General features: G+C 33.7%; 1 protein-coding gene across 9 annotated transcripts in view; it reads left to right on the forward strand.

Moving 5' to 3' along the window:
* Positions 1 to 22,123, forward strand: part of Magi2 (membrane associated guanylate kinase, WW and PDZ domain containing 2) — a 1,289,418-nt gene that overhangs the window by 855,504 nt on the left and 411,791 nt on the right. For all 9 annotated transcript variants that reach the window (XM_047561711.1, XM_047561713.1, XM_047561712.1 and 6 more), the window contains one exon: positions 7,426 to 7,505. In XM_047561711.1, coding sequence (XP_047417667.1) covers positions 7,426 to 7,505 — 80 coding nt within the window. The remainder of the gene's footprint in view (positions 1 to 7,425; positions 7,506 to 22,123) is intronic.

Genomic DNA, 22,123 nt, shown 5'->3' on the forward strand with positions numbered 1-22,123 from the left:
GGTTCAATTCTCAGCACCACATAAAAATGAATAAAGGTATTGTGTCTGACTACAACTAAAAAAAATTTTTTTTAAAGAGTACAATGGTTAATAAATGAAATTTTAAAAAACTAACATGGATTTAAATGTTTTAAAAAAGGAAAGGTAGAATAATAAAAGAGGAAGTTAAAGTAGACAAAGGAAAAAGTAAAAGAACTGTGAGGAAAGAGAGCTAACCTCAGTGAAAGCCCTCCCTAGCGCAGATACCGTGAGATCCACTTAGAGTAATAGAAGTTTTCCTGACCAGCAGCTCTAGCGCCCCCATTAAACTTCACTAGATTTTGTCTCCTGTGAAATGAGGCTCATGATAAAACAGAAAATATGTGAAATGAAGAAGAAAGATTCTGGTTTTGTGTATAAGATATATATCATGCATACATATACATATATATATTATTTACTTGTTTATTTATTAATCTATAAATAGAAGAGAACTCTGCCTATACTGAAACATTAACTTTGTGCTTTAAAAAGATATATATAAGCATTATAGGTTTTAAATTGAGGTAACAAATAATTACATTTATTTATCTTCTATGCAACAATGTTTTGAAGTATTTATTATGTACTTGTTACTGCAAAATGGTTTATATGGCTCATTCTTCATAAGTTGTGCATTTAAAAAAATAAAGCTTTTTTCTCTTTTTGTTCTCAACCCTGGTGGATTAGTGGGCCAACTGTTTCCCCCACTCTTCAAACTGCTTCTTTTGATATTAAAGCAGATTTCTTTTATCATTTATGATATTTAAATGGGAAAAGGTGAGTATCTAATAAAGTATGTTTAAAGAACATAATTTTAAATTATGAGTTGAATGCACTCTTCCAAAGATGCTTTAAAATAGTAATAATGTCATGTTTAGCAATTTTCAAAAGACTTTCAAATGCATAATATTGTGTGAAACCAGTTGTTTCTTGTCTTAGATCATCTTCATTAATATAGCTTTTAAAAAGGCAGAATATTTAATTATAAATTCAAATGAGGAATATGTAAATGTAAATTCAAATAAGGTATATCAAGTACCCACTTTTTTTAGGTTGTACTCAAATTACCTTAACAAAAATAACTAACATGTTAAGCATTCACACTCTTTTCATTTAATCCTCACTTCATGAAATTGAGGCTTATAGAAATAACTATTTGCCTAGAAGTAATATAACCAAGAAGTAACAGAAACAGGATTCTTTGAATCTATTTATTCAACTATTTTGAGGACACATACTCTGTGCTAAGAACCATTTTAAATCCCAGCAATACAGCAGCCAACAAAACTGACAAGATTCAGACTTCCATGGAATGTACTATGTCTCCAGGGTCCTTGCTCTAAACCAATTTACTATGGTGCCTACTTTGCATATATCATATTACAACCACCCAAGGCAGGGCTTGATTTTATAGATGAGGTTCTAAGGCACCCTTAGACAAATTAACATCCCAAGGTCACATCACTCTGTCACCCTACAAAGCCATTCCCATTATCCCATACTACCTCCAGTTTATAAATATACATTGGCTAAAGTAAACTTTTATATTACAAATGGTATTTGTTTAATAAGTTTCTTGGCCAGAAATTTACTATTCCAGAGGCTAAATGTTCCTTAAAGAGGAGCTGCCACAGGGTTAATCTGGATTGACATGCTTTAGGAATCCCATTAAATTACTTCTTTGTTTGGGAGTCAGTTTAGTTAGTGACACAAAAGAGACTGCTATTGCTTTGGCAAAAAACAAAACGACAACAAGAACCTATTTGTTTACTACCATCTTCCTGAATGGCAGTGAACACTATGTCATCTCAAATAATAGACTTTTAAATGCAGGCTTTTAAAACTGGAAATCACATCTGTGAAAAATGTCATGGCTGTAGAAGGTTTCCAAATCTTTGTAAGGGATGAATTTGCTCTTAAATCTAAACAAACATACAGTAAGTCTATGTTTCTTCTTGCATTGCTATTTCCGTATCCCCTTAAGTTTTGCATAAATCATCAGTTACCATTTCCAATACTTTGAAACTTCATATATTACATAGAAGGCAAAACACCATGGACACTTATTGGAGAGAAATGTAAATGGCATGCAGCAATACCAGAAAATGAATGCTTTCTCATTCTTGACTTGGCATATCCTTACTAGTAGTAAAATCTGGCTTAAGCTTACTTTCTGTGAAATGTATTACAAAAGCAGTAGCTATCCTCTCTATTTGTATCTGTGTGAGTGTGTGTGTGTGTGTATGTGTACGCAACTACACAGATCCTGGTGTAATATCCAGTCAGAAAACAAGTGTTTCAGACAAAATAGTATGAAACAACACCCACAATGTCCAAAACAATATTTATAATAAAACCTCTTTTTTTTTTCTTTTTGTGGTTCTGGGGATTGAACCCAGGGCCGTATGCATGCCAGGCAAGCACTCTACCAACTGGGCTATATCCCGGCCCATAAAACCTCTTTTTTAAGGAGTTTGCTAAATACACGAAAGGCAGCATGGTGGCAAGCTCCCTGACTTACATGCTTGAGGAAAACTATAGGAGCATTATTTATGAAACAGCCATTAAAAGATCATTGACAGTAGTGTTATGTGTGCATTACCTTTGGATAAATAGGAAAAAAATTAAAACTTGGAGTAAATGGAGTCTGAAAAACTTTCCACTGTTAATCATATATCCAATCACTGTCTTTAATAGTTCTTTAGGAATGATGATGTAGAAGGAAGTTAAATCTTTAGGAAGTAATATAATCATCTTCAGGATTTTACTATTAATATTATCAATTTATGTACCTGTAAAAATAATATTTGATTAATTCATAAATTATGGTCAGTGATCTCTGACTTTTGTCTCTGAACCTATGTAACTGCTGTTATTGAAGCCTTAACATCCATGCACAATTTGAATAATTATTGACTCTAAAATCCATTTTTAGAAAAAATGGAGAAAAGAAAAAGAACATGTAATCATAAAAGATTCTTGTTCCACTAATAATGTTTCTGTTGAGTGAAAGCACTTCCAATATTCATGCAGAGATGGGAATGTTGTTCTGGTCCAGGTGGCAATAAAAGGAAAGAAAGAAGAAGAGGAAACAGAAAAGAGAAAACAAAGGAAAGCATGCCTTAAAATTGGGTTTGAATTTGGTCCCTCTTGAGAATCCAGTTACGTAAACCTAAGAAACCGAGAAGTGGTGTTTATCCTCACTGGAAAAACAGAGCAAATGAAAAAATGGAATATAGGAGAGTGTGGCATGAGCTATAAGAAATTTTCAAGCTCTGCTCCTAATAAATACTCAACCCATTGGCAGCATTTTTTAACTTTAGGGTCCAAGATATAATATTCAGATGTGTATTATATAAATAAGAGTTTTTAAAAAGGACTTTATTCTGGAAAGTATTTAGATTCGAATGAATAAAAATTGACTTGAAAACTATTTGTTTAGAGAATTTAAAGTTAATAAGGAGAAAAAATTTTTCCAATGATATTTTCAGTGCCTTACCAATCCCAAAGCCCTTTCACTTCTATGCACATGCAATTTAATTCAATACCTACTAAGAACAAGGCTCAACACTTCCAAAAGAATTTAAGTCATGATCACTACCCTCAAATTGTAGGTAAGTGTTTTTATTTCTGAATGACTGGCAGGAGCTTGGACTCCAGCTGGATTGCCTCCCAGGGAAGTGGCATACAATATTCCAAATGCAAGCAGTGGTTAGGTTCAGTATGCACCTGGTTTCACCAAAAACCCTTGGATTTGGGATTCAGTTATTTCTGGGTACACACTCCCTCTTTCATTTTCACATACCAGCTTTGTAACCTGAGCAAGTTTCTACATTCTCTCAATCTTTGTTTCTCCATCTATAAAATAGAGTTAATAATACTTAGCCACAGACTCATTGACACTAAATGAGATGCTGCAAAAATTCTACTGAGTCCCCAACAGAGTAGACAGTGAGAACTGTGAGATAGTATTATTGGCTGTGCTATGACGTGCTGTACTGTGAGTAGCTTTTCCAGTTGAAAAGAAGCATGCTCTATGTGAGAATGTTTTCTCAGAAGTTAAGATGTTATTATTTAACCTGCTGCTTTTGTCAGTTTGGCAAAGGTTAAACTTACAAAATGCACAGAAATTTCTGATTCATTACAGGTCAACCTACTGCATATCTTCAAGGCTAACCTGATTTGAATTTAAACTAGAATTGTAGAGTTGAATGAAACCTCAGTTCTGGCTTTTCCTAATCCTCTAGATAGATTCAATATATAGTTTAACATTAGAGAAGATTTTTGGATATACCCATAGGATAAAACATATTTTAAAGATTTTCATCCAGCTTTTTTGACATTGACTGAGCTTAAATAGCTATTGACTTTTCTCCATTTGATCTTTCACATTAGTGCTCAACACGTTAGTTCTACCCATAGAAATATGTAAAGCAGTGTAATTTTATGATTCAATGTTCCTAAAAACTGTATGTTCCAATCCCCAATTAGAATTTAAAAAGTTTCTGTGCAAAAGTAACCTGTGTATGTATAAGTATCAGGTTAAAACAAATTGCAATATAAGACTATATAGCATTTTCTTTTCCTAGTATTTATGCAATACAATTTAATTTGATATGGAAAACTGATATCACGCATCTGAATCTGAACTAGCTAAGAAAATGAAACAAAATCACCTTCTCAAATTGGAGGAAATATAGTATGCAGATGGTGAATTCTTCAATGCTTCCATTTTGTACACAGCTTCCTGACCAGCATTTAATGCTATTTTCAAGTGGAATTATTAGAGTTTAAAAATATGTGATTTAAAGGAAGTGGAAAAACTATTTGGTCTGTTGTCTCCCGAATGCATTAAAAATGTCCCTTTTGTACGGCATCTGGAAGGAGCATGCAAATTATAAGGCTGGTGAGAGTCACTATTGAAAATACTGTGCTATATCTTCATGTGATGTTTAAGACAATTATTGGAGGTAACTACTATCCACATTTCTTTCAGAATCATTTCTGAAGAACAGCTAAAATGCTGTTAACCATAAGAGACTCGGTCTGTCAAAATGTATTAAAGTGACACACAGTTAATGCTAGTTCAACCTAAAAAAAAAATTCATCCTGTAATGAAATGCTTTATACAAACTTAGGAAAGCAGAAAGTTCACAATTCCCCTTTAAATTAGCCAGAATTTTAGACCCATGGTGGTGTGGTGTAGAAATGGTAATTTGACTCCCTGTAGTGATTTCCTAATGGTCCTTAATGTTTGTACATAGAAGTGTTTGCTTTTATAAATATGTCTAAAGGACAGGGAAATGACTTTTCTCTGAAATGGAGAAAGAATTTGAAGGATTTGGAAGAAGCAAGGCAAGAAATTCCTTTTCCTTGCCCACCCTCAAAGTCCCTCCCCTATAGAAACATGCAGATCAATATACACACACATGCACAGCACACTGAGTCATGTGTATAATGACTAGTTTAAAAGCGATTTATTAAAAATGGGAGCAGAAATTCTAAAGCCAGTATTCCTGTCCTCACATTTAAACTAGTCCACACCTCCATGCAAGAGCATCAAGTCCTCAGAGGAAAATACGAGATTATATTGACATCATATAAATGAGGGCTAGAACCAGATGAAAGTGTCCACAATACTTTATATCCTCCTGAAACTTGATAATGAAGCACCATCAGACTTTACAAAGGTCAAATTGGGGGGAAATAAAAGTTGGCATGTTCTCCTGATGATTTATTACTGGATCAAATACACAGACTTTATCTGATCAAGTTATTAGAGTCCTGTTCAGAGGCATCTATCATTGAGGAGCTCTTACAGGTGAGGAAAGTGGAGAATATTTTCTCTTTACTCCACATCAGAGTCAGAAATAAAAGTGGATCTTTTTTAAGTAGCAGAGATTTCATAACCCACCAGTCTTAACCCAGTTCTCAAATCAGAGATGGCCTTATGTGCATAGGCACATGTAACGATCATCAAGAAAATTATATTTGAAGAGTGCTTTAACACCTTGGAACAACTCCCCATAGCCCATCTTGGCTCCTTCCTCTATCCTTTTTGGCTTCAGAATTCCCTTCATTAGGAGGAAACTTAATATCTACAAGTTCACTATAAAATATACTGCTAGGAGAACTTTTCTGAACTTTAATACAGATTGGTCCATCAGATTTCCTAGCTAACATTTGTGGCTCTAACACGATGACATATGGTTAAACTTCATTAAAGGGAGAAAAATACACTTAAAATTTTTATCATCATTAACATTTGACCTTCGAACAACTGTGCTCAAGTTCCCCTATTGTCTGATCCTAATTTCTATTCCAACCTATTTTCCATTTTTTTTATTCATGTTCCTTTAGTTGGTCTTCCAAGTGTTTCTGTATAAACCTCATACTTTTCTGAAAGCATATTCTATTCTGAAGGTTATTGCATTCTTGATAATTTGTCCATTGGCAGGTGAGATTGCTTGCTGTAACTGTACACAGTGTTTTAGCTCTAATGCGCACCTGAGCCATTGAGTGGTCTTTAAATTATGATGTGCATAAGAATCATCTGTATTGCTCACAGTTGATGGAGGCTTTGTGGTCCCACCTCAGAGATTCTGATTTGGAAGGACCCAGAAAGCATTGCCAACAAGTTCAACAGGTGACTCCAGTGCAGGTGATTCTAGGAGCACTTGAAGTAAATTTCCTTTGAAAACATTGCTCTTTTGATTCTCAGATTTATGGCAAAAGTCTTGTAAGAAAACTTTTTTCAAAATGAAAATGTCATTTTTTCATTAAATCCTAAAAATTTCATTTCAGAAACATGAGAATTCAGACATTTGTACCCTCTACCCTCCTAGATGGGTTGAAAATATTTAGGAGGGTGTTAGCTCAATGCTAGTTAAGAAAATTGCCATTAATCACTTTTTGAGAAAATGTAGGAATCCCAGGAACATGCTGTAATTTGCTTCACTTTTGTACTGCCTCTGCCAGCTCTGTTGTTAAAAGAACAGTTGTTTATGAAAAGGGCAGGTTTAAGATGAAAATAATGCATTTGCAAAACTCAGGAAACAGTATCAGAGTCTGTAGACTGTGCTCTTCCAACTGGAGAATCCTGTATTTGTAATAAATTCCTTTTGCTCTGGATGAGTTCTGCATTTTCAATGAGGTTAACTTGGCAACATTCAAGTTGATTTTAATAAAAATAGCTGCTTTGAGGACAGGGAGCTGAGGTTGCCAAATTTACAGCTGCCTTGCACAATTACTCTTACACCTCCTTCAGGGCTACTTAGAACCAGTAAGCAAATTAAGTGTATCGATTGCAATTTTGTTGGACTAACCCCGCTTATTTTTTTCTTAAGGAATAAACTTGATTCCTTTTAGTATGTGTCTGTTCAGAGTGATCTCTTTTCTTTTCAGCCATAACACAAAGACAACATCATGGCTGGATCCACGACTTGCGAAAAAGGCTAAACCTCCAGAAGAGTGCAAAGAAAATGGTAGGTTATTAAGTTTTTATGGTGTTTCAGCAATGCCCTTTGAGAATGTTTGTGTTTCTTAAAAGAGGGACTCACCTAAAGAAGCAATAATCTAGTTGGAACAGTTTTCAAAATGTACTATTTAAAGCTCAGATAGGAGAGAATTAACTCGGCATTTCAGCAGGGCCATGTGGTTTTGCCTTTTCTCCCTGAGGAGACTGTGCTGAATATCACATCTCTGTCATCTCTGTTGATTCTCTTTGACTCCTGGCCTGACTTACCACCACCTACTAAGGACTTTTGGTTTGCAATATGTCTCTCTGAGGACTCTGATCTTTTAGCTGGAGTCAGATATGATGCATAGAGAAAAAGTATTGTGGAATTATAAATAATATTTGCTTGTATTCAAAGGCATAGCATTCCGCCAGTTATTAGGGAACCAATATTAATAAAGATATATTTTTAATCAAATCTATAAATAAAAGAACTAATTACATGAGTCTTAGATTGTTCTTACTATTTTCTAGCACTCAGTTTAAATATAATAGACTTGCTTCAAAACAGACTGTTTGCATTAGATGTGAAGAATTTTTTTAAAATAGTTCAGAGGATTAGATGAAGGTAAACTTTTTTTTTAATTGGTTAATTTCATAGGTGAAGTCTAAGTGATACATGTGTTTTTAAAAATATTGAGGTTAATGTTGAAACAGTGCTTATAATTCAGCTAAAATGGTAAAACCATAGTCTCCTGATGATTTATTATTTGGCCACATGTACAGACTTTATCTGATCAAATTATTACTTCCCCGTTCAGAGGCATCTATCATTGTGAGCTCTCAAGGGTGACAAAACAGGAAACTGGTATTTAAACTTTTTTGAAAGTTTTTACAAAATCAACTTTTAAAAAGTGTCTAATTCTTAAAGTCCTTTCATTTTAACAATACTGGCTTTTTCAAATAACATCATGTGTTTCTGTTATAAGGCAGCTGCTCACAGGCTAGACACACTGCTGAGTTAAATTAAAAATAAATGCAATTTTATGCACATATAAATACATAAATATCCAGCTTAAAATCAATATCTACATTGAATTTCATATTCATAACTATATCTCTATTCCTCCTGTATCATAGTACAACTGTATGTGGTTTAACCCATAAAATTATTATATGACCTGTACTTTTGAGCACATTTGGGTTATATTTCATTGACATCAATAAGACGTGTGTTGCAAATTGTGATTGGTTATAAATTAAAATGACCAGATCTATTATATCTGAGAGTTATACTTTACTTATGACACAGATGTAAAACCTTAGTATATCCTAATTAAAATGAATTTAACAATTTTGCAGTTCTGTGACATATTGAACTTCATAACTGTCTTGTTCCTTTGAGTTTTTCTTTTCATTATAAATGCTATAAAAGTCAAATTTTAAAATCCTAGGGAAAAGTAGGCATAACACATTGCCATATTAAAATATTTCAGTTTTATAAGGTTTTTGAGAAAAAAAAACTGCATTTGTGAGTCTTCTCAGGATGGTAGTTTCCTTATATTTAATGTTAGTGTCCTATGAACCAAATGTAATTGACAAATGAATCCTAGAAAAAGTTTCTGGTTTTAAATGATTTATATCTGATCAATTACTATCTGTTTTCATTTTCTACAAAATAAATAATTCATAGATAGTTCCACATACTGTTGGAATGTCATACAATGGAAACTAGCATTTACTTAATGAAAATGCTGTTATTCTAGACACATATTTAAGTTTTCTTGCCAAGAAAAGTACACTTATGTAATGTTGTTACTTACGTTTTATTTTTCCTTTCCTTAACATAGACTGTAGCTTGTTTAAAATGTTGGATATTAAAGGGACTACTGTTAAGTCAATCATGTATCAAACATCAGTTCAGATACACCGTGTATTAATTTTCTGAATGCTGGAGTATGCATAAAATGTGTCTTCAAAACCTGTAGCTGTTTCAGATAATATCTTTCTTTAGTAAAGACTCACCCTTCCTCTGCTAGGCAGATAGAGGGAGAGCTAATTACCCTAATCCAATTTAGAACTGAGCCAACCTGAGCTCGGGTTGAGTTCTGGTAAGGCACAGTATATCTCTGTTTTACCCTGTCCTCAGGGCATTTGCCTACTAGGGTTTTCAACTAACAGGCTAGTACAGGTTTTCTGTAAAGGGCCTGGTAATAAATATTTTGGACTTTGCAGATCATTGAGTCTCTTTGCAACCACTCATTGTTCAAAAACAACCCAAATCAGTATATGAAGGTCCTAGGTATGTTCTGCTAAATCTTTATCCATTGACACAGAAATGTAACTTTACATTCTTTCACTTAACAAAATAGTCTTCTGACTGTATCAACTGTTTAAAAGATATTTACTGTTCATTCATGACCCATACAAAAATAGAGGGTGGCTGGATTTGATACACAGGATGAACTCTAACCCAGTGTATTCATGTAAGACCTTCCGCTTGGCACACCTTGAACATGAATATATTAAAATGTTTTTCTGCTCAGGATTGCAAGATTGCAGAAAATCTAGGGTGCATCTTGAGAGTTTGAGCTTAGCCTTATTTATTTTTTAATTTATTTTGGTCAGAAGACCTTGCAGCTTCAGAATTTGACAAATATCAAGGGTTACTTGGCCAAGTGCTTGAGATCTCTCAAGTTTATATTTTGTCACTCTAATCTCTCTTCGACTCTATACTGGTTACTCTGATCTCCAGCAGTGGCTTTCTTCCCAGGGTAAGTCTAAACTCAGATTTCTAAGATCCCAAAATTCACAAAAGTCACCATCAATTCTTCCCTTACCTCTACAGGGTTCTCTTCCAAATCTTAGAGTTTCTCAGCTTGTTGAGTCAGTAGCTCTCTGATCCTTTTAAACTATTCGTTTTTAATATTTTACCTAGATTCTGTTTTCTCTTGGATTACAAGTTACTTACTCCACTCCATCTAGAAAGGGAAATTTTAGTGTAGTAATTTTTAAATCACACATCTTAGAACTTATTGAGTTGCCTATCATAAATCATTATTGTATTGACCAAACTCATGTTTTAATAGGGTTGCACATCACATTGTATATGTATGCATACTGTAGATGAGTGTATATAATTATGTGTATATGGGTATGTAGATACACACATCTTCAGAGCTGTTCACGTAGGTGCCTAATTTCCTGGTCAGTTATGATAAGAGGAAATCAAGTGAAAGAAACTGACTTAAATTATCAATGGGCTATTAAAAAAAAAAAAAACTAGCAATTGCTTTCTCCTTGGTATCAAGGGGCTAAAGGAAACATGAATGGCTCAGTGCAAATACATATCAAACAAGCACTTATTCTATTGACACTAAAGAAATCATTTTCCCCTTTATCAGAAGAATAACACTGCTACTGAACATAAAAACACACTTTCTCCTCTCACAGTGTGGTTGGAAATGCCAGCGTCCCTGTGTCCTGTGTGTTTGTCACAGCTCTATGTAGTTCTGGAGTTTTAGCATCAGTTCAGGAGGCAGAAGAAAGTCTCCACCTACCACTGGATTCTAATATTAGAATTTGGGGGAGTGCTGTTTAGCAAGCCAATAAAGTCTTATTTAAAATGCCATAGAAATAGAAGTTAACTATTAAATAATTTGGATGCAAAACCAGTTAAACTGTGAATAAAGCACCAACATATTTGTCCCCTCAGAATCAGTGGTGTGAGACTTCTCTTGAGACATTTCCAATTACAAATATTCATATTCTGACACTTCCTTCAAGAATCACTGAGTTGGAATATCAAAAGCGAATAAAGCCTTCTGGGACCATTCTTTTCTTAAAATTGAAATATGATTAAATTCAGTAGAACAATACTGTTATGCTCAGGAGAAGAAATCATGTGGATTGGAGTCAGGAAAAACTATTTCAACCCCCCAAATCTGTGGGCTCTTGGGTACTTAGTCTTTAGGATCCTGGGTTTTCTTACCTGTAGAATGGGAATTACACTTACTTAATACAGGTTCAGTTCCACATTCAGAAATAAAATACTTGTTGCACCATAAATTCTATGAACTTCCCATCTTTCAGGTAGTACTCTTATGTTCAGAGTACTATCTGAGTCTCATGGAAAAGAAGGGTGAAACTTAGGTGTCCTGGAGAGGTGGAGATAGGTAAATCCTTGTAAAATTATCCATCTTGCTAATTCCAGCCTGATATTAATAGATGGGTTTTTTTTTTCTCTCTATCCCTTTAAAGTGGCTCTGAATGCTCACAAAGTTTAATTCTGTCAGTATGAACTGACTAGGTGGTTTCATTTTTGTATTCAATATCTACAAATTATAACTGAGTTTTTTTATTCAATTATTAAAATTCCAAAATAGTAAAAATTTACTTATGTGCAAGTACTGAACACCTCTCTTTAAATATTATGAACAAATTTGAATCTTACTTAGTTTCTATTGATATGTTGGATGTTATAAAAAATGAGGAGGTGGCAAATATCTTAATAGAGACAGTTAATACTTATTTAGCTAACTGGTAATTATTCGTGTTAGTCATGATTTTCTATAGCAACACTCTGAGATATGCTTCAACCAACAGCCCTTTCCAGTATTTTTGGCTCAGAAATACTCAAAAATACCCAGAATTTAGAAATATAAGATTTCATGGATGAAATAATAGTTTATTCAAAATAAATCATGTAGAATAGATAATTCCTCTATTGTGCATAGGTACCAAATTCAGGGTATGTTTGTGGCTAGCATTTCGTTCTAATTAGCCCCTATGTCAATTCAAGATTGATTGATATTCAGACCATGAAAGCGGTTATATTTTGAATGTCATTCCTGAAATAATGATTTGTATCTCTTGCCCTCATTTGTGCTAATATTTATATTTACCAGAGCTATCAAACAGAAACTATGTAAGGATCATGAAATTCTGTCCTACGTTTTTTTTTTTTTTGTTACTTGCTCAAGTTACTTTCATGTTTAGAAAAGTATTGCCTTGTCCTTACATTTTAACACTTTCAACTTAAAAATTATACCAATACCATCAAATCTGTTTGTTCTACACAGTAGCAGAATGACTTCAAAAATTTTCAAGCATGACCTTTTAAAATTTTTTTTTAATTTTTAAATAGCTGCAAATTCACAGGAGATTATAAAGGCACATACAAGGACTGAACATCCATTATGAACTTTCTCCAAAGTTAACATATAATTAGAGTATAATATCAAAACAAGGAAATTGACAAGGGTACAATCTATAAAGCCTATTCAGAATTCACCCCTTATACAAGTATTTGTATATGTGTGGGGGGGGCATGCAATTTTATCACATGTATACATAGCCATAACTACAACCCTTGACAACCACTAATCTGTTCATAATTTCAATTACTTTGTTATTTCAAAAATGTTACATAAGTGGAATCATACAATGTATTTACTTTTGAGATTGTCTTTTTTCCATTCAACATAATTCCATTGAAATCCATTCAAGTGTGTATACCAATAATTTGCTATATTTTATTATAATATACTGTGCTAGTATAGTATGACTTGTATGTCCTGCTTACAAATTTACCCTTTGGAGATTTCTGGATTGTTTCCAATTTTTTGCTAATATAAATAGAATTGCTATGAATATTTGTACACAGGTTTTTATGTGAAAATACATTTTTCTTTCTCTGAGATAAGTGTCCAAGAGTATGATTGCTGGGTTACATGGTATTTGTTTTAAAAGGAATGGTCAAACTATTCTCCAGAATGACTTTACTCTGACATTTCCACCCACAATGAACATGTAATTCAGTTTTTTGCATTCTGCCCAGCATTTGCTGTTAAGAGTAATTTTCTTTTCCTTTTAGCCATCCTGATGATACATAGTGATACTGCTTTTTTATTTTAATAAGCATTTCCCTAATGACTTATGCTATTGAATATCTTTTCATGTAATTATTTGTCATCTGTACATCCTACTTGGGTTAATGCTTAATCCTGTCTTTTGCCCAATCTGTTTGATTCTTAAATTAAGTTTTGAGAGTTCCTTGTGTATTATAGATACAAGTCCTTAATCAGAAATGTTATTTACAAACATCTTCTCCCCAGCCTGTAATTTGTCTTCTCATCCTCTTAGCAGGATCTTTTGTGGAGAAATGTTTTTATTTTTGATGAATCCTTTTATGAATCATGCTTTTGGTAACATGTCTAAAAAATCATCAGTTAGCCCTAGGTCCCAAAGATTTTCTCATTTTTTTCCCTAAATACTGTATAGTCTTATGTTTTATATTTAAATAATCTATTTTGAATTAATTGTTGCATAAAGTATAAGGTTGAAGTTGAGGTTCTTCTTTATCCTTTTCATTTTATTTATTTGCATAAGGATGTCCAATTACTTGAGCACCATTTTCTGTCAGGACTGTCCTTTCTCCATGGAATCCTATACCCTTCCTCATCAAACATCATTGGTTCTGTTGATTCATGTTTTTAATCTTCACTGGTACCACTGTAGCTATAAGTAAGTCTTAATATTAGATACAGTGATATTTTCTACCTTATTCTTGATCAAAATCATTTTAAATATTTTAAGTCCATTACCTTTTCATATAAATCATAGAATCAGGTTGTCTAGGACTACAAAAATCTTTCTGGGATTCTGATGGGAATTGCATTAAACCTATATGTCAACATGGGGAGAATTGATAGCTTTACTAATCTGAGTGATCAAATCCATGAACTTAAGTCTTCAAATTATTTAGGTCTTCTTAGACTTCTTTCATCAGCATTTTGTAATTTTCAGCAAAATATAGTATACACATTTTCACATGTACCTATGCATTTTGAGCAATGTAATGATTTTGTGTTTTAATCTCAGTATGTAGAAGTGTAATTGATTTGATGTGTTGATCTTGGGTCCTGTGATCTAGCAAAACTCATTTGTAAGTTACAGGAACATTTTTGGTAAATTCCTTGTGATTTTTACCTAGACAGTTTTTGATTTATATAATCATATTTCTTATTTACACTGCTGGACAAGGTATTTTATATTGAGTGATTTTCAAATATCAAACCAGTCTTGCATACTTAGGATAAACTCTACTCAGGCATTGTGTACAATTTTTTATATGCTTTATTCAGCTAGCAAATTTGTTATTTTTATTTTTTTCTTATTTATTTTCTTTTTTTGGTGCTGGAGATTAAACTAAAGGCCCCATACATGCTAGGAAGTGCTCTACCACTAAGTTATACCCACACCCCAACTTGAAATGTATTATTAAATATTTTTGTGCCTGTGTCTGAGAAATAGTTACCTTTTGGTGCATGTTTATCTGACTTTGATATTGTGGCAATATTGACCACATAAAATGAGTTAGTAAGAATTCCTCCCCCTTCTATTTTCTGGAAAAGATCATATGCAATCAGTGTCAATTTTTCTTTAAATGTTTGCTAAAACTCTCCAGTGAAACCACCTGACCTAAAGATTTTTTCAAGGGTATTTTTGTTACAATTTTAATTGCTCTAATAGTGATGGGATTATTCAGGTTATGTACTTCATCTTGTTTCAGTTTCGGTAATTTGTGATTTTACGGGAATTGGTTCATTTCTTCCAAGTTGTTGAGTAAGACAAATTGCTCTATTTTTTCAAAGTTGTTGAATTAGTTGAGTAAATTCTATGGATCTATCCTCAATTCCACTGTTATATCCTGTGTCTGTGCAATATTTTAATTTCTATCATTTTTTTCAATCATAATATCTATTTGGCACTTTTTTATGATTGCTGATTTAAAATTCTTGTTAATTCAAATAATTATATTATTTGATAATTCAAATAAATATAGTTTTTGTCTTTTCTCATCCAAGTTATGATTTTCCTGGTCATTGGTATAAGGAGTTAAATTGAGTTTATCCTAGACATTTTTTATGTAGACACTTAAAATAAAGTCTTATTTTAGCAGACGGTGTCCCTGATTTGGTTTGGTATGTAGGTTCTGGCCTGTTTTGTAGGCTATAGTTTCAAATGCAGTTTAGTTAAATTCAGAACATTTTCAATGCTGTTTTGGTCTGCTTAGTTGTTCTGACTTGAGAACTCCTGATAAATCCCTGTTGGTGCCACCTACAAGTTGCAGAAGGCTCTTCTCCTTGTCACCTGTTGTCACTAGTAGGGATGTGAGATGATGGATCTTTGAAATGGAAATTGTTTCCCCTGACCTTTTTTTTTCTGCCCATGTGGTACTATCAGGGTTGGAGCCAAGGATGAGTCACCCACATGGGATCCACAAGGTAGCACTGCAGGTGCCTCAGGCTACTGCTGGTGTTGGAAAGTGCAGCAGCCATTCTGAGCACTCCTGATGTCACCACAATGGGTAAAGTGGACCCACCACTGCAACTTGTCATGGGTTAAGAATAAGACTGCCCCCAGATCCCTGCTACCCTTGCCCTCTCCTGGTCTTTTGTTCAAGAGTAGAATTTTCTCATTTCTTGCTTCCTTCTTTATTTATATATGCTTGTTATCTATTCCAAGCTGAAGGTCTGAGATATATAAGAGATGATAGAAAACCTTAGAAATTCACTGTGGTGTCATTCCTCTAATCCTAAAATCCCTAGTCAATCTACCATATTGTGTCCTTCAGAATCTTTTTATAATTTTTGATTGAGTTATTTCCAGGACTTTTAGTTGTATTTAGAGGGGACAAAAAGGAAAAATTAAGTCTATATCTCTTGCCTGGGACCAAATGTCTAAATATGCCTTTTGATACTACACAATAACAGTAGTTTAAAGTTTAGAAGTATTTTTATAAGCATTTTTTCTGTTGCAGATACCAACATTCTATGAAATAGAGATTTTAAACTCCCATTTATCAGATAATGATGCTATAATCCAAAAAGTTTAAGGTTCTTGGGCCATAAATATAAACAGAAAAATGAGACTCAAATTCAAGACATTTGAGTTTAAGATGCTGTATCCATCATGCATACCATAAGATGCTTAAACAAGAAACACTAAGGCCTTTTAAAACATATGTTAAAAGAAACTGGCTAAAAATGTTTTTAACTTTGAAATTTTGTATTTAAAGTACATAAAGAATTTTTTATATATATCCCCCATGTTTCTTCTAGGACATCACATCAGTAAATAGACTGAGCAATCTATTTATGATCCAAGTATTTTAAATGTCATGTAATTTATGTTCTTAAATCATCAGGGTGAATTTGGTTCTCTGCAAGATATTTTTAAATGACTGTTGAACTATCTTCTATGTTCTTAAAAATTGTTTTAAAAATGAGATTATTGTTTTCTCTGCTTTCATAATTCTAAAAAATGCTCACTATATTCCACAAAATACTGGAAGCTTCTCTCTCAGAGCTAAATGTGGGTCTCTGTCAGTCACACTGTCAGGCACAGTATTAAGTGTCCATTAGTGGTAAGATGTGCTCAACAATGCAGAAAGCAAAATAAAAAGGTAAATGCTGATCTGAGTGTTACAGACAAGTTCTTCCAGAAGTAAAAGAGAAATGAATCCAGATCATCAACACAAATTCAAGTAATTGAACATTAAACTATGAAAGATAGTGCAAAAAAACCCAAAGAGGTTTAATTTTGTTTGCTGAGGTAAGATGATCTGAATCCTTCTCAGTACATGTAATTTATTCCTAAATTCTGTTCATCATAAAACATTGCTTTCCAAGACTGATGATGATTTTTTTTGAAAAAAAAAAAAAAAAAACCAACTGTTTTTACTAGTTAGGATAAAAATAAGCACTTATGGTGTAATCTAATGCATGATTGTGGCCTAACCACCAAACATCTCAAAGGGTCTGGTTTAATATGTATTCACTAAGGCCCATCATTCATGCTACTGTTAAAAAACCAACATCCATAAGGAATCATGTTTTCAATAACTCAAGATTTTATGCACTCTTGGTGAGAACTCCTCAATCTCAAAAATGTTGTCTTTAGACAAAAATGAGGAACTTGATGTTTGACACCAAAACTATGTAGGGAATCTAAATAGAGTTAGTATTACTATGTCAAAGGGACTACTTCAAATCAGCACCACAAGATCAAAATGAAACTGGATTAACTGTGTTTTCCTTAAGTTTCTTACCACTGAGTGGTAAATCTTATTTTTAGTCTTGACCTGCAAAAATGAATAACTTTTGCATAGGTTTCCCAATATTTGCTTTCATTAAGAAATGTCTTAATCTCTACCACATTATCTTTTCAACTTATTCTAATTTGTATCCTTTCTCTTTGTCTTTACATTTGTTTGACTAATCTAAATCTTTTCTTTGTGTTTGATTTACCCCTGTCCCCAGGGCTTCAAGGCTACAAAAAAGTACCTTCTAGTATTCAGTTCTTACATATCATTAGTGATTTTACTCCTTTAAATGTAATTTCTGTGCAAATAAAGCAATTTTGATATATTCACCTATACTTGGATACTTACTTGTAGAATTGAACTATTAGCCTTGAAAAATGCAAATAACTATGACCACTGAACCCAGTTTTTGAAGAGCAATATGGTTGAGAAGATAGTATGCTAAGCTCTCCAAGGTAATGGCGATCATTTAATCATTGTGTAGGGACTCATCCTTCATATAAGAGGACAATAAGACAACTAGCTGTGAGCTGGAGTGTTCAGAGAAGACTTGATGAAAGAGATGGAACTTAAGTAGCACACTGAGAAGGGTCAGATTTAGAGCCGCACTTAAGTATTCAGGTTCCATTGGATTGCTTCATTGGGGAGCTTCTCTTTTCTCTCTACCCCTTCTCTCTGGGTTATTGCTCTCATTCCCATGGCCTTACCTCCTATCTATATGCTAATGACTGATCTTACTTGTCAATGCTAATTACTGTCTGCTATTATAAATACATTCACTAACAACATCTTTTTATCATATTTGCATTAGGTTTTATTTCTGTTATGATTACTAGGTAATTTTCATTGGTTCCATCTTACCTACTCCAACCAGGTCTGTATTTGTTATATTATCTTTCCTGTCAAATCCTTTTTTAAGACTTATAAAACCTATCTTGTTCATTACGAAAAAATCATTCTTACATATGTCCTTCTAATTTTTAGTCTATAGGTATGAAGTCTGTAGAGGTAGTCTGTCTATATGAGGAGTTTCATAAGGGAAAATATTTCTTATGCTCAATTCTCTTAAAAGTGTCTCTTTCAGGTGAATATCCTCTTTCACTGCTCATGAGGTATTATCCAGTTATTCTTTCACTTTTTTTTCCATATTCAACATAATCCAGGGTTGGTAGGTCTATATTCAAGAATCAGAATCTGCATTATTTCTGTATCACTCTATTTCCTTTTCTTAGGAACAATGCCAACTGTTGTTACTGGTTTCTTTCTTCCACTCTGATTACTAAATCCTTTGTTGCCCTTAAGAAAACAAATATACAAGATTGAGACAGTAGTGCTGTTGGATTTTCTTTAGGCTAAAGTTCAAAAAAATCCCTATATCGACTTGGTATCCAGAGAACATGGAATTGAGCCCCAGGCACTGAAGTAGTGCCTGACAAAATTATGACCCAAGAAAGAGATAGATAAACATATAAATAGAATTACCATGACTTGGACTTAGTAATTTTTTTATTTTTCATAAAAAATAATGCAACTTTCTAATAGTTTGAGGGTTTTTTTTTTTTTTTTACAAGATCAGCATTTTCCTTTGAATTGAATTCTTTGTAAACACATCTTAGGTTTAATTAATGCTATATACATTTTTTCCAGGGAAAGAAATCTATTGCATTTGCTTTTTACCCTTATATAGAGATTACCTTTAACTTCACAGGTAGATTATGTCTTCTTTAGTGCGTGCATGGATTACTATTCTTCTAGTTTTGTCTGTCTACTTGCCATTCAGATTCCACCAAGAACACAATTTATTTTGTACAAGGAATCAAGACTCATAGAAATGGAAGCTTGGTGAGGTTTATTGAAAATTTTACTTTCCTTTCTGAATTTTGAATGTGTGTTCATTTTGCTTAGTCCAACAACAGGGTCTTGGCAATCCTCAATCACTGTTCTATTTAATTTAATTATAACCCTACTGCCTACAGCTATGTCACTTTAGCTTTTTATGCAGCAGCATTTTGAAATTACCTTTTTCATCCAGTCTGAAATTCAGCTTCTGGGTTTTTTTTTTTTTTTTTTTGAAGCATAACTAAATTAAAATCCCATCTCCTAAATGGATGCACAATCACACACATTCCTTTTCCTTCCTCTTCATACACCCTATAACTCACTAGGTACCTGATGCTGCACATCAGTAGTCACCTTTGCACAATTTGAAGGGAGAAAGTCAAACTCATGTATAAATAAGCTGACATGTGATAATTTTTTTTCTTTTTCTCAAGCTGAATAGCATTCCAGTTGGTTTATTCTATTAATATCAATGTATGGGATGGTATCTGAAGAAACTTTTGTAAACTGTAAAGCACACAAGTTGATCCTACTATCATGGGGATACAGGATGTGTAACCTGATACATGCCAAAGAGACTATTCCCTGGTGATGACAGGGATACCAGAGGTAATGAAACACCTGTGCCCTGAATTTGAGAAGGTTGTAGCTATTTCATGGCTAATTCACCTTTTATAGGTATCTGATCAAAGGACTCATTCAGCCTGTGTCCTCAATTCCTTTTTTTCCTCCCTTCTTTCCTTCCACTTCAGGACTTTTTTTTTTTTTTACTTGGTTGGCTTCTGACTTAGTTCTTTTAGTGAGTATGTTTGGAATAAGGGAGGGCAAAGAGGTGAAGGGAAACACTGTGCCTATGCATAATTGCATAAGGAAATAGGGCAGGTGTGTGCTAGTGTGCATGCATTGGGCAAAGTCAACATCTGGCATGGGAAATGCACTTGGGTTAATTAGGAAGGACTTCTTTAAGAAGATGAGCTCTAGTGCTGAATTTTAAAAGACCGAAGAAGTGCATTATAACAGAAAGAAGACAGAGACATGTGGGCCAACTCAAGGGGGTTTATGGGCAAGACAAGTAACTTTCCTAGCTGAAGCTGAGGTGGAATCAAGTACAGTCATATGTAAGGAAAACAGAAAGAGCACAGCGAGATTAAAAGCAGAATGTTATAAATTTATAGGTGCTCAGAGGTGAATACTTGTTTGCTATCAAAAAGAAATTAAACATGTTAAGTTCATTATCCTACAAATGATGGTCTTAAGCTGAGGAGAATGTTGTTCTGGCCCCAAACCAAGAAACATAGAGATTACTTGATAAATAGCTAACAATGGGAGCAGATGGGAGTGGTCCAAAGACACTTAAATTTCTATTGCAGGTTCTTGTGATCTCCTATCTCAGTTGCTTTTGTAGATAGTTATTGTTGAAAATAACATTTATTTTCTAAAGCATTTTAACAGAAATAAAATTTTATCTTAAAAAGTACTCTATGAAGTAATAAAAATTAATGCACGTTTAAGAAGCCAAGGCCTGGAAATGTACAATGATTTGTCCAAACCACTTACTGGTAGAGTTATAATCAGAATCTGTCCTTAGAGCTCAGGGATAAATAATCATCAAGAATTCCTGAGACTTATAATATCCCATATCTTCCTTTCCTAAAAGATGCTAAACAACAATATCATTATAGATATCATAAGCAGAAACTGAGTGCACAAGCAACACCATGTGTTAGAGCATCGTGCACACAGCATTACTGCACAGCTTTGGCATTCACATTTAGAGTAATGTTTGCACACAGCATTACTGCACAGCTTTGGAGTGCACATTTAGAGTACTCCCCTAATATCCCACTGGGTTTTAGCATCCCACTGAGTGCAATGGTATTGTGATTACCATTTGCTAGCATCATTCAGCGTATGTGGTACCTGTCATTCTTGGAAATACAGTATTCCCCTAAAGAATGGTAAAAATCATCTCACTCTCATTAAATGCTTAGCTTGCTTCAAGGGCAATAAGCAGTCCTTAAAAATACTTCTTATTTTTAAAAATATAAGTGTCCATTGACTCCTTCACTGACTTGGGGCAAATAGATTGTGGCTTGTTAGACCTAGTAAATATCACCAACTCCCCCTGGGTTATACAGTCTTTATTGTCTATATTTGGCTTGGTTTAAAAGTTGTTACCTTAAGCTGGGCACAGTGGTGCATTCCTGTAATCCTATCAACTTGAGCAGTCAGAGGCAGGAGGATCCTAAGTTCAAGGCCTGCCTAGGCAACTTAGTATAACCCTGTCTCAAAATAAAAAGGGTTGGGGATACAACCCAATGGTAGAACACACCTGGGTTCAATTCGCAGTACCAAATAAACAAAATAAAAAGTTGTTATATTTAGAGAATATTTTCATTCTGTATATGTAAATATATTTAAATTCATAGGAAAATATGACAAAGTGATTATTAATTTTTGAAACTATGAGGTAGCAAATTTAAGATATTAATATAGATTAGGGAACTAAAGTTTGCCATAAGAGCAAAATCATTATGGTGGCAAAAATGGTGATGAACATTTGAAAGGATAAAGAGACAGTCCTCTTCACACCTAGCTAATACAGTACCTTCATGTTGTTCAGATCTCTGTGAACCTGTGAACCTGTGACTGTAAAAGGAATCTAAGATACTGTAGTCAGTAGGAACATGGGCTTTGTC

This window comes from Sciurus carolinensis, chromosome 8 (assembly GCF_902686445.1).
Source record: "Sciurus carolinensis chromosome 8, mSciCar1.2, whole genome shotgun sequence".
Lineage (NCBI taxonomy): Eukaryota > Metazoa > Chordata > Mammalia > Rodentia > Sciuridae > Sciurus > Sciurus carolinensis.